Below are 16,687 nucleotides of genomic sequence, written 5' to 3'. Positions count from 1 at the left end.
CTTGGAGGAGGAATTACAACAGCCATTTGAACCAAATCAGAGAAGATAGAAAACCAGGTTTAAAGAAATTTGGAATCTATTGCAAAATTGGAAACTGTATCTCAGTGTCTGGAAATGCATGGCAAATGCAATGCAAGTTACCATAAACCACAAACAACGAAAACTTTCCTTCTATTTTGATATTTCCCTACACTTTGAGCACTCGGCTTAAACAGCGACAAGAACTCACTTTTGGCAGCTTGACAAGACGGTAGAACTTTACATGCAATGAACAACAAAACATTACCAGCCATCGTTGCAAACAGCGGAGACAGACACGCTAGCATGTTAAGCTCAAGCTGAATCTAAAAGACGCATTATCCACCATTTCAACCATTATCCTCGGTCCACACCTGCTGCAAAGATTATAGACTCCCAATGAGACACAAGCTTCTAGCACAAAACAGTCAGCTTTTTATTTCTCTTGCACAATGCAGACATCTGTTTTATCAAGTCATCTTATATTGATTCGGGTGATTCTGTTTTTCTTTTTTCTTAGAGTGGAAAATGTTCAAGGAGAGGTGCAAAGCTAACAATCAACAAATAATCATTGTTCACAACCACAAATTAGCCACGAAGTTTAATAAACATTCCCAGCTCTAGAAGCAACGATTCATAAATGAAATGACAGGGCCATGCGAAAAATCATGCACGGAGCTACAAGCATTCAGACTAAATTACTTCCCTAGTATGTCAACTCCAAAGAACCATCGAAATTCTGACTACAAAAAGTCAGCTGCAGCAATAAGACTACTTATAAGCCTAATTTCCACAGCAACAATTTGAAATAAACTAGGTTAAAGATCACCCTGAATCAACCAGGAGAAATCGCTGTGGGAAATCAGAAATGTGACATACGTTAAACAAAAGAGAGAGGGTTTTGACTTCAACGAATGCTTTTAGTTCTTTGAGGGAAATGCAAACAAATCAAATGCTATACTGCATTAAATCTGGAACCATTTCTGACACTACCGAGGCATTGTCTCATTAGGTATATAATAAATGTCAGATACAATCATGGCAGCTCCATACTACGATATTCTTTTACGATTAAGATTCTACTATTTAATTCAACTTCTTAAAACAGCCTAAAAATTATTGTACTTGTTGGCATATTACAATCACCTACGGATTGAATTCTTTATTTCACTGCAGCTCAGCAAGATCTTTCCTGAAGAATATTTACATTTTTTCTAAGTTCTCTATAAATGTTTGGTTCAAGAAGTGTAAAATCTTACCTGTACATCTCTTCAAGGAACCATTTCCATTCATGGAAATTGGTCCAAGCCTCCTCTCTGGAGCCAAAGACAAAATCTCCGGCCAGTCACAGTTTAGTCGCCGAGCAAAATCCTCAACCTCCCTGCAATTTAGAAATTCAGAATCAAGTTACAAACCCCATATTTTACCATTGGAATAGTTAAAAGAAAACTTGCCATAGAAGCCCATGCTAAGAGTAATATGGAAAGCATCTCTCTGTAATAGATAGTAATTGCTAGAGACACACACGGAGACTAGAACAAGCCCCTTCTCCAAAGACAGAATTCTGATGGAACTACTACATATTCAATGATAATAAATAACCTCTGCTACATAACTAAGGATTTATCGGTTGTTATCCATACACCATCACTCGTGGATGAGAAGACAGTTCTACACTGATTAAATAAATCCATATACTATGATATGTAAGCAGATTCCAGCTAGAAGAACGCGAGCATAATAATGTTGATTAACTTGCAGTTTGCACAATGTTTAGGAAAGACAAACAGAATATGAAACCAGGCAAGAAATTAGTGCCAGCAGGGGTTGCACGAAGGAAGCAGGTCAAACAAAGAAATCGAGGAAATTCATGGAATTAGATAAGACAGATCATCAAAGGTGTGCCCATATTAGATCCAGATATAGAATCTAGAGTTTTAAACCAGGGGAGCTATATCACGGGGAAAAACTCTCCATGGGATTTTGGGAAGATAAATATTCTATCTTAACCCTTTTTCCATCTTTGGTTCTTTTTTTCTTTACTTTTTTTGGGGGGTGGGAGGGTGGGGGTTTAGTTATGCGCATAAAGGCTAAATTATTAACCTTTAAGCCATGCATTATGCCCTGAAGTATGCAAATCCTTCAGTCTTGCCAGAAAGAAGGGATATCGATAGTTACTTATTAAAAAAAACAGATAGTTCCACTGAGCTTCTTAGACAGGTATGCAACCTCCGCAGAAGCCACTGTCAGTAAGTTCACTAAGCAACACAACAGTCCAGAAGAAGCAGAGAGAGAGAGAGAGAGAGAGAGAGAGAGAGAGAGAGAGAGAGAGAGAGAGAGAGAGAGAGAGAGAGAGAGAGAGAAGCCAAAAAAAACCAGCTTTTCATGAATAAAAACTGTGCTTTACCACCAGGGAACTAGTCTTCCCTTCACCTAAAGAATCGGAGGAATTACACTTGTTAGTTGGTGCTACATGTGTAAAAGCTCAGGGGAAGAAGTTGATCATCTTTTGTTGCATTGTCCTGTGTCCTCGGGTTTGTGGAGGGCAATCCTGAATCTTTTTGGTGTTCAATGGGTGATGCCAAGCACCGTAAAGGAATGTTATATAGCTGGGCCGGTTTCCGTAGAAGAAGAAAGCAAAAGGCGTGGAAGTTCGCCGCGTTAGCTCTCATGTGGATAGTTTGGGGAGAGAGAAATAGGAGAGCTTTTGAGGGGATTGAGTCTCCTTTTTCACATCTTAAGAATAGTCTTTTATCTTTGATCGCTTTTTGGTGCACTCATATAGCCCCTGCTTGTATAGAAGATTGGGCGTCTTTTGTAGAGAATCATGTTTTGATGCAAATTCTTTACTTTTTGGTATACTTCTTGTATAAGGGAGTTTTCTCCCTTTTGATTAATACAGTTTACCTTATCAAAAAAAAAAAAAAAACATAAACATATACTAAAACTCAACAATTTAACATCAGAAATGCAATCATGTCATATAGTAGAACAACACATCTATCTCTAGAACACTATACAAGATAAGCAAACCTGTCAATTTTTTCCTGCATTACTGGATCTAACTCATCATCCATATCAAAGTCATCAAAGTCGAGTTTAGATGGAAACGTTGCAGATGCCGAGTTTTGCAGCTTTGAATTTCTACTCGGAGAAGACACGTCGCTGATATCACCATTTAGGCAGCCAGATGCAAGGCAACTAGATTCCTGAGTACCAGCAAGGATCGGATCAAAACAAATAAAGATAGTTCTGAGCAACACACTCTCCTCTCTTTTACACGCAAGTGAGCAGAAAAAATAAAAGAAAGAAACCTAGAGTCCACGAGATGCCAACCTTATTACAGTTTCCAGCTTCATTATTTGGAGAATTGTTTCTAGCTTGTTCTTTTCTCCCTCGAGTTTTCTTTTTATTTTTTGTTTCTCTCACTCCCTTTGAGTCTGCCAAAAAAAAGGTACCATGATACAATTAAAAGAAGGAACTTGTCAGACACAGAATCAAGACCAAGGTTCTCAAAACAATAATGTTGGTTAAAAATCATCCAATGTCAGGGGCTTGTAGAAATGAGAAGTAAACAGTTCTGCGTTGACTGAAAAGCTAACCTATGCATGTGCATGTACTAATGAAAAAGTCAAATCCTTCAGGCGAAGCTAGATTACAGTATTATGAGGTCCAGTGACCATACAGACTACAAATATGATGAATATGCAGCAATTTATTTTTCTGATTATGCAGATATGCAGCAATATGTTTACTTATCGGAAAAAAATTTATGCAGCAAAGAATTCATCGAAAGCACAAGAATGACGCATGCCCGTGACTATAGCTTGGGCAAACTAAAGATACAAACTATGACACGCAACTCCATCGATAAAGTTGTGTGCACTCCAAAACATGCTCTTAACGTTTCCATCAAGAAAGCATCCACAATACAGAACCGGAGAAATAATGATATAGTCAAGAATTCACACCCAAAAGGTGACTAAAGATAGAAGTCGACAAACAATGATACGTAGTGATGCCAGGAAGCTGCAATACAACTTCATCTAGTCATTGGCAATATATGGAAATTAACGTATGCAAATAGCTAAATTATATTACTTATATAACATGTAGAAATTAGAGAAACTTTACACCACAAAGGAGGGTGTCAATGAAGTTCATAAATATACCTCCATCTCCACCATTTATGAATGACAAAAGATCATCAACGGATCTTTCATCTACACGTTGCTGTTCTTCCACCTCAACATTCTGGAAAATGCAAATGAAGAGCAGTTCCCCATTAATGAATTGATGCAAAACAAGAGTTGATGCATATACAATCACGCAATAATTAGCGTCAACTTAAGTAACCACAATTAAAGATTCAAACAAGAGCTAAATGTCAAAGCACCTTTAGTTTCTTTCTCTCATTCAATTCTTTTCTTTTTTTTGCATAGAGTCGATTTAGAAGGCGGATACGTGGATCATCCGTCATATTTCTCAAAGGCTCCAACTTCTCCTCCTGACGAAATACCACTTCCATGTAAGAATAAAAACAATATGGAAGTAGCGAGCTATCAAAGTTCTATGCTAGCGAGACAGACCTCTGTTAGATCATCAGGCAAATGGAAAGTTTCACGTATTTCTTCGGGAGTTTTGCCTTCAATCACCCTAGCAAGTGCACGGCTTGTAAGGTCAACCACAGGCTTTAGTTGAAGGCTGTCAGCAGCAGAAGCCAATTCACATAACTTCTGGGTATCTAACCGGATGTACTTCTCATCAAAAATCTTGCGCTCCTACATACGTAAAAGACAACTGTTGCACTTAGTGGAAAGCAAATGCTTGAACATCCTATTACATAAAACCTACACATAACATACTGAGCTCTGATTTTCCTTCATTGTGGGGAAAGGACATGCATTGTTAACAAGGAAGCAAGAAATAGACCTTATTAGAACGGCCAGTAACTTGATGGAACCGACAAAAATCCAGTATTAACCCTAAGACAGCAGCATTGACTCGTTCAGGAAGTACAACTGCATTATTTTTCGAGGATCCCGTGCTGTTTTGAGCTACTTCCCTGCATATCACAGGGCAATACATGGCAACCTCTTGCTCCACTTGTTGGATTGAACCATCAGCTGTTTGGAGCCAGATGTATGACTTCATCTGAACGGAAGAACCGCAAAGCAAATTAGCAAGAGTAATTTGGAAAAGGTCACTTGATTGGAACATATAATATGGGGAGCAGTGGAAATACACTAAAAATCTATGCCCAAAACTTGGACAGTGACAGAGGATGTCACACGACTTTCCCATGCAAAAAGTATCCAGAAGAAATAACATGTCTTTAAATAATAACACTTAATGGCAACTAAAATTATGCCACCAGTGCCCGCATTAGAGCTGCCCAATATCAGTTCTCCGACTGGATCAACGCTTACAACATTTCAGCGCAATGATCTATACAACATATCTTGTGCGGTGATGCAACATGGCATCATTAAACTAAGAAACACCTAGCTCTTCCATGCAGTATCCATCTTTAAATCTAAAATATGTCTAAAAAAAAGTATATCAGCAGAGCCAGTTCATCTTAACACAAAAAAACTGCTATTCCCAAATTGTGGCATCTCATAATACCTTAAGTGAATGCAACTCACAGCCTGAAAGAGCAACTGATACAAGACAGCCTTTAAACGGAATGGGATTGATTGAGGATAAAAGGAATAAAAATTAAAAGAGTGTCCAAATATTCACATAGATCATAACCGCGACATGAGCTCACACCTCATGGTCTCTCATACTTCTATTACTAGATAAATAAATACAGTCAAGTGTCGTTTGAACATAAAAATTTATGGTCTCTCATACCTCTGGTTTGACGATCGCCATAGGACCTCCCGACATGAGCTGCCCAATCCGAGAAAAACTGTTTATAGGCCTTCTCAGAACTAATGCAAGAATAAAGGTAAAATCTTAAAAGTGTAAATGTAGTGAATAAGACAGAAACTTTATTCATTCAGAAGACAAGCATAAGTAACAGACAGCAAAACCTTCGTAAGTAAACTTTTCCGAATTCCAATAAGACATGCACCTCCAAGGAGATGGTTTCATTAGTAGTATATTCCGCTCAAAATAAAAAACCGCAGCAAGTTGATCAAGTTACATTAATTAATAAACATTAATTACCCTGCCACAAAACCCCATATATGAATCTAAATAGGAGGTCAGTGGTTCATTTCCATTTTGTTGCCTATGTGAACATCCAATTAAGGCTCTTACTTCTATCTTTACTTGCTTTTCTTCAATTATAATTTCTTCACAGTCCTGCGACATCATCCCCTAGAATTCATTCCCATAGGACAATTCCAATCAGAACAAGTTCCAAACCTCACTACCACCACCTGTCTCTTCCTTCTCTCCAAAGGGGCAAAATTAAGAAGTAGAAAAGGAAAAACAATAAACAATCCCCACAAAAAACACTAGGTGATTTCTGATTTCTTTCCATCTACCTCAACTTGGTGGATAGAGTTACCCGGTACCTGTGCTGGTGGGAGGTAGCAGGTACCAGGCAGAATAGACGAGGTGCGAGCAAGCTGACCTGGACACCACCATCATCAAAAATTAAACAATCCCCAGAAATGAACATTTGACAGAGAAGTATCAAAAAACTTCAATTTTCACCTCAATAGCTACCAAATGAATAAACCCGTCAACATTTTCTCCATTTAACCACAATGAATATCCACCAATTGGAATACCATATAAAGCAACTCGATTCTTACACGAAATTAAAACCAAGAAACCAATAAAGAACCAATCTTTACTTTAAAAAGAGGTAGTTATCAACAATTAACATAGGTAATTAAATTCTTCTTCTCTAACAGAAGTAATTAAACCCAAAATCAAAAAGTGAAAACGAAAATGAAAGGGTACCTGAGGAAACAATGTAGCTACCGTTTGAACAACGCCGCAGAAATAAGAGATGGAGAATACAAAACCCCAGAGGAATATATAGGGTTTTCAGCTAGGAAGAAAGGGAATTTTATTCTTTTTTTGGCTCGTTTAGGGTTTTTGTTTTTTTTTTTATTTTTATTTTTTTATTTTTTTTATTCTTCCCCGATAGGAGGAAGAGCAGTTTCTGTAAATGTATGTATATATATCTGGTTTCTGTTTCTGGTAAGAGAGAGGTGTTATTGGCACGTGAGTGTCAATGGTAGTTTACCAGATTAGCACGGTTTAGGGCTCTCTATCTCAACGGCAATGGTGGCTGCTGGATTTAGGAAGGAGCTATTAACCTCTTTTACTGCCAAATATTATCAACATTTTTATTTTATTTTTTCATTTATTGTCTGCCCGCATTGGTAAAAAAAAAAAAAAAAAAAAAAAAAAAAAAACCTTCAAAGAAATTAACTATGAAAACTGATAGAAAAATTCTATACATCTCATCACAATTTATATTATATTGGAATTTTTCTTTTATTTTTGATTATCATATTATTTATTATTTTTTTTCTTTTCTTGTGAATAGATAGTATGAATATTGTGGTAACTTCAAAATATAATAGTCAAATGGAGCAAAATAGGTTATATTTCATGCACGTAGCATAGTTTGAAATCGAGGGTAATTGTCTTAAGATATCGTGGTTAATTAAATTGTTCTAATTATGTCCAAAATATTACTCTCAAAAGATACTTCTTTTTTTATTTTATTTCTCGATAAGCATCTATTTTCTGTATAAATATTAGATTTTTACGTTTAAAAAAAAGTAAAATAAAATAACTAACTAGTCAAATCTCGACATAACATGAAAATGGGATGAGTAAAGTGTATATTAATAAGTAATGTTACACCAGATGATATATTTTTATTTATTGTATGTGAAAAAACCCTAGTTGTGTGTGCATATTCGTATATATTATAAACTATACGTTGTTTATTCTGGATTTAATTATACGAGAAAGTTCTAGTGATCTAACTATTATTGAACCCTACTATAAGCCAAGCAACAAACAATTTTCCAATGTCTTAGTATTAGTTACTATGTAATGACCATAATTTTGCTTTTCAATTTGTCTTTTCGATAAAATTTAACTCTTTAAATGCTCGTTATCATCTATAAAAGAAATACTATAATGAACTCGCATTTAGTATTCCAAACGAAACATATTTCTCTAAAAGTTCAAATTGAATTACCTTGGCCACGTGCGCAATCGAAATTCTACGAATGATTAAAAATATAAAAGATTTCACAGTTAAATAATAATTACTAATTTATAGTATTTCTAACTTAGTTTATTTTTTTTAAAAATAATATTTCCTTTTTATTAGATTTCTAAATGTCCTTTGTTGACTCAAGAAATCGAGTAAATTAATTTTTCACCTCCAATTCTAGATGAATTCAAATGCTTTTCAAATTAAATATAATTTGATTTAATCTCATGTCAAGGTGGATTTGTATTATTATTTCCATTTATGCTCTATAGTCATTATTAATATCCTTCCATAAATGATTTTAGCAACTCAATCTTCTTGGATTTTCAATAAATCTTCTTCACATTCTCTTTTCATGGTTGTTTTCCCCCCACAAATTTTAAAGTGCCCAAGAATATTTTTCTTCACACAACCATAATATGTAAATTCAAATTTTTTAAGTTCTAATTTTTAAATCTTTTCACAACTCTCTTCTACCTCAAATTTTCATAATCTCTATTACCTAATTATTACTTCTAGTTCAAATTGAATTCAAATACTTTCCAAATGAAATGTAATTTAATTTCATCTTATGTGATTGATAGATTTTGAATTATTTTATTTCCATATGTGTACTACATTCATAATTAATATCCTTCCATGAATGATTTTAGCATCTTGATCTTCTTGGATTTCAGCAAATCTTCTTTTGTAGAATTCTTTTCATAACAACTTTTCCCCCCATTATTTTGTTGTACATTCCCAACACCAACAATACTTTACTTGACATAACCATAGTATCTCAATTCAGATTTATAGCAAAATGAATTCCCAATTTTAAATCTATTTTCAATTTTCCATACGCTAGTAGAGCTTGGACAAATATTTTTTGATCTTCCTCAAATCTTATGTTTGTTATATCTTTTTTCCTTTCAAAAAGTTGCAACAACTCAATCATAACACTCTCTTAAGCAACATATTACTAAGATATTTTCATTAAATGTGGACATTTGTTATGCACCAAATTCCAACATTAAAAAAATATCTCGATCATATTAGACTCAGTGTCTCTTCATATATAATGTTCGAAATCTCTCATATTCTCTTTCATAATGTATCAAATATATATATTCCATATTTTCCTTGATCTTGACATTCCTCCCATAACGAAATATATCAAATTATCATGCGTAATTCCATTCCTTCCCTATAGGTCTTGGATCTATGACTTTGTTTGTTCTTTTCAAAAACCTTCAATTTCTATATTTTTTTTTGAAAAATATATCTACTACATAAGTAATTAATTGTTCTTTGATTAAAATTTACTATACGAATATTGAATGTCGATTGTGTTAATTTGTTATCAACAACATTAGTTTGTAAAATTATTGGATTAACATATGAAACATAAGTCAATAACAGAAATGATACCACAAAAAAAATCTAAAAAAGTAGTAAAAGGTTTATAATTTGAGGGTATAAATAGACTTGGCATATAAGATCACTTGTTAATTATCGGATTTTGAGATATGATAAGGAAAACATTCAAAGTTTAAAGTTGGAAGAAAATATTAATTTTGTTACTGTATTTGGGAAAAATAAACATTACACTTGAAATTAATTGTGTGGCTGACATGGCAAGACACGTGGATCATTAGAAAAATGACACTTGGAGAAGAGTACTTAAAAAGACGTGAGTCTTAATAGGTATGAGCAAAACGTCTGAGGGATAAGAAGGAACGGTTGCTCGAGTCTCTCAGTAATCTGAAAAGACACCGGTGAAATGAACCAAGACAAGAAAAAGGATAGATTCATTAGACTTCAATTAATGGCCATGAATGATTACAAACATTACATAATCTTCATGAAACAATTACAATTACCAATTATAATATTTCATTAATGTCATTAATGCTCATAATGACTTAGTCATAAAGGGGAAAAGACATTCTACTTAGAAATGTCTATATAAGGAATAGAAATGTCATTTGTATGGACACGTTCTGATTATTATTGGAATACAATTATTTACTTCTGCTTTATATTGATTACTTTACTATTCCATACTTTAATTTTCCTTTCTTATTACAAGAATATTCCTTTTCTTGATTATCAGTAACATGAGTACTTCTAAAAATAGGCTTTGACCGAAATTCTTATTTTTTGGTTAAACAAATTAATTCTGTTACCGGGAATCTGATAATCTTTTCACTTTCCAAATCCATTCTTCTGCAAAAAAATCATGTCAAACGCCAACGACAACAACCAACAAATCTTGCAAGACCCACAAAATCAACAATAGTTGAATTAGCATAATCAACAGGGAGATAGAACTCCAGTCCCCTCACCACGAAACTCTCCTCGACAATCACGAGAAGGGACACCTGATAGATCTGAATCGCATGTGAATGATCAACATGGGGACGATCAAGACATCGATGCAGCATTGAAATAGTTAATTGCAAAACAAGTCAGCAATGCTCTGCAAGCTTTTGTTAGGGTTACCAACCGTACCACCGACTCCTCCTCCAAACAACACCGCGACCATAGAGAATGCACGCTCAGGGCTTGCTAATTCGGGCAACGGAGGAACTCCCAGCGAATCTCGTGATGGAGAGTCAGGTATCCCAATTAATTCTGATTTACAAAGGCTAGTACTAACTTTTCAGAAACAGCTCAAGGAGCAGAACGAACGCATAGAACAGATACCTGGTGTTCCACCTATAATCAAAGGAGTAGATATGGACAATACTCTCAACAACCTTGAAAGCCAAGTGTCGCTCCTTTGCCTATTCCGAAGAAGTATAAAATGCCCGATATCCCAAAGTACGATGAGACAACCGATCCCCGAGATTATGTGACAGCATTTACAGCTGGCGTAAAGGGCAACGATTTGACCAAGCAAGAGATTGAATCAATACTAGTCAAAAAATTCGGTGAAACGCTCACAAAGGGAGCATTAACATGGTGTTCTCTTTTACCTGAAAACTCTATTGATTCTTTCGCTGAGCTTGCAGATTCGTTTATAAAAGCACACTCGGGAGCTCAAGAAGTTGAGAAGAGGATGGAAGACATCTTCAAAATAAAACAAGGAGATACGGAGTTACCCAGGGAATTCGTAGATAGGTTCCAACGTGAAAGGATGATGCTACCGCGCGTACCTGACAATTGGGCGGCTATGGCATTTGCAAGCAATTTGAATGAAAAAAGCTTAGAAGCCATAAGGAGACTCAAAGAAAGCTTACGATAATTCCCTGCAACAACTTGGAATGATGTTTACAACAGGTACAACACGAAGCTACGGATAGAAGAAGACACTATCACTCAGTCCCGGAGAGATGAAAGAGTAAGCTCAAGACGGTCAGAAACTGAAAAAAGGTCCGGTAAAAACAGGTACGAACCTTATATGGGACCAGCAGGTAGAGATTCACGTTCAAAACAAGAAAATCCCAGGTATGATTCCAGATCAAGGGACAAAGATTTGGGTTCGTCGTTCAAGTTCGGAAAGAAGCGCGATACCCGAGATACGAGAGACAATGACAGAAGCTCAAAAGCAAAGATTGGTGGTTACAGCTTCAATGTTAGCACGTCTGAGTTGGTAGCTGTTCTAAGAAGCATGGGAGATAAAATACGGTGGCCAAAAGAAATGAGATCAAACCCGAACATGAGAAACCCCGATTCCTGGTGCGAGTTTCACAATGATCATGGCCACAAAACAGCGGATTGTAGATTATTAAAGCAAGGTTACTTAACCGAATTGTTTAGTGAGAAAGGTAAGCAAGCATATATGAAGAATAGGCAGGAGCCATCAAAACCTCCATCACCGAAAAGAACAGTTAATGTCATAAGCGGCGGAGAGGAGGTCAACGACGTAACATATACGGCAGCAAAAAAAGTGTCAAAAATCACAGTTACCCATGGGAAGCGAGTTCGCCAAGTTGTGGAAGAAAACAGTATAACATTTGATGATGCAAACGCAGATGGCGTGTTGATCCCACACAATGATGCACCGGTAATAACTTTACTTGTACATGATACTAACGTAAAACGAGTTTTGATTGATCCAGGTAGCTCTGTAAATATCATTCTGCTAAAGTGGTAAACGAGATGCAAGCCGACGGTAAATTGGTATACGTACCTTGTATGGTTTTGATAACTCGAGCGTTGTTACAAAAGGGGAGATAATACTCACCACATTCGCAGAAGGAGTAGTCAAAGATATTAAATTTTAAGTAATAGATATGGACATGGCGTACAATATGATTCTTGGCAGACCTTAGATTCACGAGATGGATGCTGTTCCATCTACCTTACATCAAGTAATCAAGTTCCCTTCGTAATGGGGAATAAGGCAAATCCATCGAGATCAACACACTTCCCGAAGCATTAACTCAGTGGCAGATTCAAGCGGAAAAAATGACGTTGCATGTGAAAAATAGCAATTACAGAAATCAGTTAAGGGTTTAGCGACACAAGCCTCAACTGCAGATGGACAAACGGATGTAGACTCGAGGCCTGATACTATTCAAGAACCAGAAGAAAATAAAATCATCAAAACAACAATAGAGGAACTGGAAGCAGTGGTGTTGTTTGTGCATTGGCCTGATAGAAAAGTCTACATCGGAACCAACCTCAGCCCAGAGATGAAAAGTAAGTTAATTGAATTTTTAAAAGATAACGCAAATTGCTTTGCCTGGTCCCATTCAAATATGACAGGTATACCACCGAAGGTAACGACCCATAAACTGAATGAAGATCCGACGTATCTGCCTGTTAAACAGAAGAAAAGGAAGCAAGGATCCTTCAAAAACCAGGTGACTCAGGATGAAGTACAAAAGATTTTAAAAATTGTGTCTATCTGCGAGGTAAAGTATCCTAATTGGCTAGCTAACAATGTAGTGGTGCACAAAAAGAATGGTAAGTGGCGAGTTTGCATAGACTATACTGATTTAAATAAAGCTTGCCCTAAAGATTCTTTTCCATTACCGCACATAGATCAACTAATTGATGCTACTGCAGGGCACGAACAATTACGTTTTTTAGACGCCTATTCAGGTTATAATCAAATAAAAATGGATCCTTCAGATGAGGATAAAACCTCCTTTATTACAGACAGGGGGACTTACTGTTATAAAGTAATGCCTTTCGGTCTTAAGAATGCTGGAGCCACGTACCAGAGGTTAGTAACTAAGATGTTTCAAGAACATCTGGGAAAAACCATGGAGGTTTATATAGATGATATGTTGGTAAAATCACAACAGGCGAGGGATCATATTCAACATATATCACATACGTTCCAAATTCTCCGCAAATTCAATATGAAGTTGAATCCCGAGAAATGTGCATTTGGTGTATCGTCAGGTAAGTTCTTAGGTTTCCTTGTTTCTAATCATGGAATTGAAGTAAATCCAGCGCATATTAGAGCTATTGAAGAGATACCGGATATACTTACGAGCAAAAAAGAAGTGCAGAGGTTAATAGGTAGGATAGCAGCATTGGGGAGATTTATTTCTACATCTTCGGAGAAAAGTTTTAAGTTCTTTTCAGTGTTGAAAAAGCAAAATCAATTTGAATAGACTGAATAATGTCAACAAGCGCTCAAAAACTTAAAAGCGTACTTGTCAAATCCACCGTTGCTGGATAAACCAAAGGATGGAGAAAGGTTACTCATCTACCTCGTTGTTTTAGAAGTGGAGGTAAGTGCCATATTAGTTCGGGAGGACAAAGGTAAATAATCTCCGATTTATTATGTTATTAAATCTTTATTAGATGTCGAAACTCGATATCCTCGTTTAGAAAAACTTGCTTTAGAATTAATCATGGCATCTAGAAAACTAAGGCCTTATTTTCAGTGTCACCCTATTTCTGTAGTGACCGCCTACCCCTTACGTAATATATTGCATAAGCAAGGGTTATCAAGTAGGCTAGCCAAATGGGCCATAGAACTAAGTGAATATGACATCACTTATCAACCTAGAACTGCAATAAAATCACAAGATTTAGCAGATTTCGTGGCAGATTTTAGACCAGGAATGGCAATAGAAGTAGAAAAAAGAACTGCAGGTATTTAGCGGGTCTAATCAGGAACTTAGACCCTATTCACCGATGGCTCTTCAAATGTAAAAGGAGCGGGTTTAGGCATTGTCCTAATCCCACATGCGGGAGAGACTATACGGCAAGCCATAAAATGTCATCACATTACTAATAATGAAGCAGAATATGAAGCTGCGATTACAGGTTTGGAATTGGCACGAGAGCTTGGAATAGAGCAGATCATAATCAAAAGCGACTCGGAGCTCGTGGTTAATCAAATGCAGGGGACTTATATAGCTAGAGAGGCGAGGATGCAGTAGTATTTGGAAAAGGCACGAGATTTGATTAGACAGTTCCGAACTTGGAAAATCATGCAGATAACGAGAGACGAGAATGTCGAAGCAGACGCGTTGGCTAACCTCGCATCCGCTGCAGAAGTGACAAATGAAGAAAATGCATCTGTAATACATTTGTTTCATTCGACACTCAACCAAGATAAAAATGAGGTAAATTTCAATAATTTGACCTGGGATTAGAGAAACGAGATCGTCAATTTTTTGTAGTATGGAATATTACCTGAAGATAAGAAAAAGGCTCAGCCACTCTGTCAAAAGGCTGCCCCGTTATTGTTTAGACCGAGGCAATTTATATAAAAAATGTTCGGCGGTCCTTTAGCAAGGTGTCTCGGACCTTCTCAAACGGATTATGTGATGAGAGAAGTACATGAAGGACATTGCGGAAATCACGCCGAAGGAAGATCCCTGGTAAAAACTCTAATCAGAGCAGGATATTATTGGCCGAAAATGGAGGAAGAAGCCGAAAATTTTGTGGCCAAATGTGACAAGTGCCAAAGATATGGTAACAACATGCATTGACCAGTAGAGTTACTACATCCGGTTATTGCACCATGGCCTTTTATGAATTGGGGGATGGATATCATGGGTCCATTACCACAAGCCAAAGGAAAGGAACGATTTTTATTAGTGATCACTGATTATTTTACTAAGTGGGTAGAAGCAGGTGCCTTCAAACAGGTACGAGAAAAAGAGGTCAGAGAATTCATTTGGCGAAACATCATATGCCGGTTTGGGGTTCCAAAAGAAATCGTGTGTGATAATGGCCTGCAGTTCATAGGTGCGCAAATCACAGAATTCTTTTAGAGTTGGCAAACTAAAAGGATTACTGCAACACTTTATCATCCTGTGACCAATGGACAAGCTGAATCAACATAAAGTTATTATTAATAACTTGAAGAAAAGACTAGAGGAGTCAAAAGGTAAGTGGCCAGAAGTGCTACCTGGAGTCTTGTGGGCTTATCGGACAACAGCAAAAATAAGTACAGGAGAGACACCATTTTCACTTGTGTACAGTGCTGAAGCCTTAATTCCAGTTGAAATAGGAGAGCCAAGTACGAGATACACCCAAGCAACCGAAGACTCAAATGAGGAGGAGAAGCGAGTAAATCTTGATTTGCTTGAAGAAAGGAGAGAAACAACTTTAATAAGGGTGGCTGCGTAGAAACAAATTATCGAGCGATATTACAATCGGAAAGCTCATCTTAGGTATTTCAAGATTGGGGGCTTCGTACTCAAGAAAGTTTTCCAATCCACAAGAGCAGCCAATGCAGGAAAGTTGAGTCCAAATTGGGAAGGACCTTATGAGGTTCGAGGCATCGCAGGGAAATGTGTATATGAGTTGGAGACCGTGGATGGCAAAGTTCTACCCTCGAGTTGGAATGTTGTTCATTTGAAGAAGTATTATTTCTAAGGAAAGGAAATACCCACGGTCAGGTACCCTTAACTACGATTTTTATTTACTACAATTAAAATTATACTAACGATTTTAGATGATAGGCAGAAAAGCTAGCCCGCACCAAATGATGGTATTACACTTGAAAGACATGCGGAAGCAACATAATTCTTGGTCTAGGGTTACAATCTTTCTGATGGAAATATAAAGGGTTAAGCAGTCATCATCTAAATTATATATGCCTCCGAGTCCCGTACATTTTTCCTTTTTTAGGGAAAGGACCACATAGAAGGAATAATCAAGTTCTCGAGATTTCATACTTCAAAGCTCAAACACTTGGGGGACTATATATATATGGAAGGCAAAAGAAGACTCGAACAATCAGAATTCAAGTCAAGCCTAAAAGTCTACTCATCCGAAAGTTCAGAGCAAAGTCATGAGCCAAAAACGCAAGCCTGATTCAAAAACCTATGAAGAATACACTCGTGGATGTAAATTCCAAATTTTTTTATGAATATATAGGTTAAAGGCAATATTTAGTCATGGATTGCCAAGATACCCTCGAATTCTTTACAAAATCTGTTGTAAAGAAAACAGTTACAGAAAAGCCATAGATGATACTTAAATACATGTAAAATATTGTTGAAAGTTCAAATGAAACAAAACTTTCCTCAAAGCAAAGAAACATGTGTATTCCTATTTCTT

The 16,687-nt window shown here is 36.5% G+C and overlaps 1 protein-coding gene across 3 annotated transcripts; it reads right to left on the bottom strand.

Moving 5' to 3' along the window:
* LOC109209196 (SKP1-like protein 21) lies at positions 42-7,309 on the bottom strand. 3 transcript variants are annotated; one of them, XM_019372421.1, is made up of 11 exons: positions 6,943-7,309; positions 6,519-6,607; positions 5,878-5,957; positions 4,951-5,172; positions 4,608-4,799; positions 4,415-4,525; positions 4,191-4,272; positions 3,355-3,458; positions 3,052-3,227; positions 1,278-1,399; positions 42-395 (listed from the first exon to the last, which is right to left on the bottom strand). In XM_019372421.1, the coding sequence occupies exons 3-11, from the start codon at positions 5,911-5,913 to the stop codon at positions 376-378; spliced, it is 1,065 nt and encodes a 354-aa protein (XP_019227966.1). In that variant the 5' UTR covers positions 5,914-5,957; positions 6,519-6,607; positions 6,943-7,309; the 3' UTR covers positions 42-375. The 3 variants fall into 3 exon arrangements, with proteins under 3 accessions (XP_019227966.1, XP_019227959.1, XP_019227975.1); XM_019372414.1 differs by lacking the exon at positions 6,519-6,607; XM_019372430.1 differs by lacking the exon at positions 6,519-6,607 and having other exon boundaries at positions 42-392.

Source organism: Nicotiana attenuata, chromosome 2, assembly GCF_001879085.1.
Source record: "Nicotiana attenuata strain UT chromosome 2, NIATTr2, whole genome shotgun sequence".
Classification (NCBI taxonomy): domain Eukaryota; kingdom Viridiplantae; phylum Streptophyta; class Magnoliopsida; order Solanales; family Solanaceae; genus Nicotiana; species Nicotiana attenuata.
The sequence above is the reverse complement of the archived record's forward strand: the minus strand, read 5'-3'. Positions and strand labels throughout refer to the sequence as shown.

Coding starts and splice junctions, on each gene's coding strand:
- LOC109209196 (XM_019372421.1), bottom strand. CDS start 5,913: ATGTCGGGAGGTCCTATGGCGATCGTCAAACCAGAG. Junction 5,173..5,877: donor TGGCGATCGTCAAACCAGAG/GTATGAGAGACC, acceptor TCTTCCGTTCAG/ATGAAGTCATACATCTGGCT. Junction 4,526..4,607: donor TGCCTGATGATCTAACAGAG/GTCTGTCTCGCT, acceptor GTATTTCGTCAG/GAGGAGAAGTTGGAGCCTTT.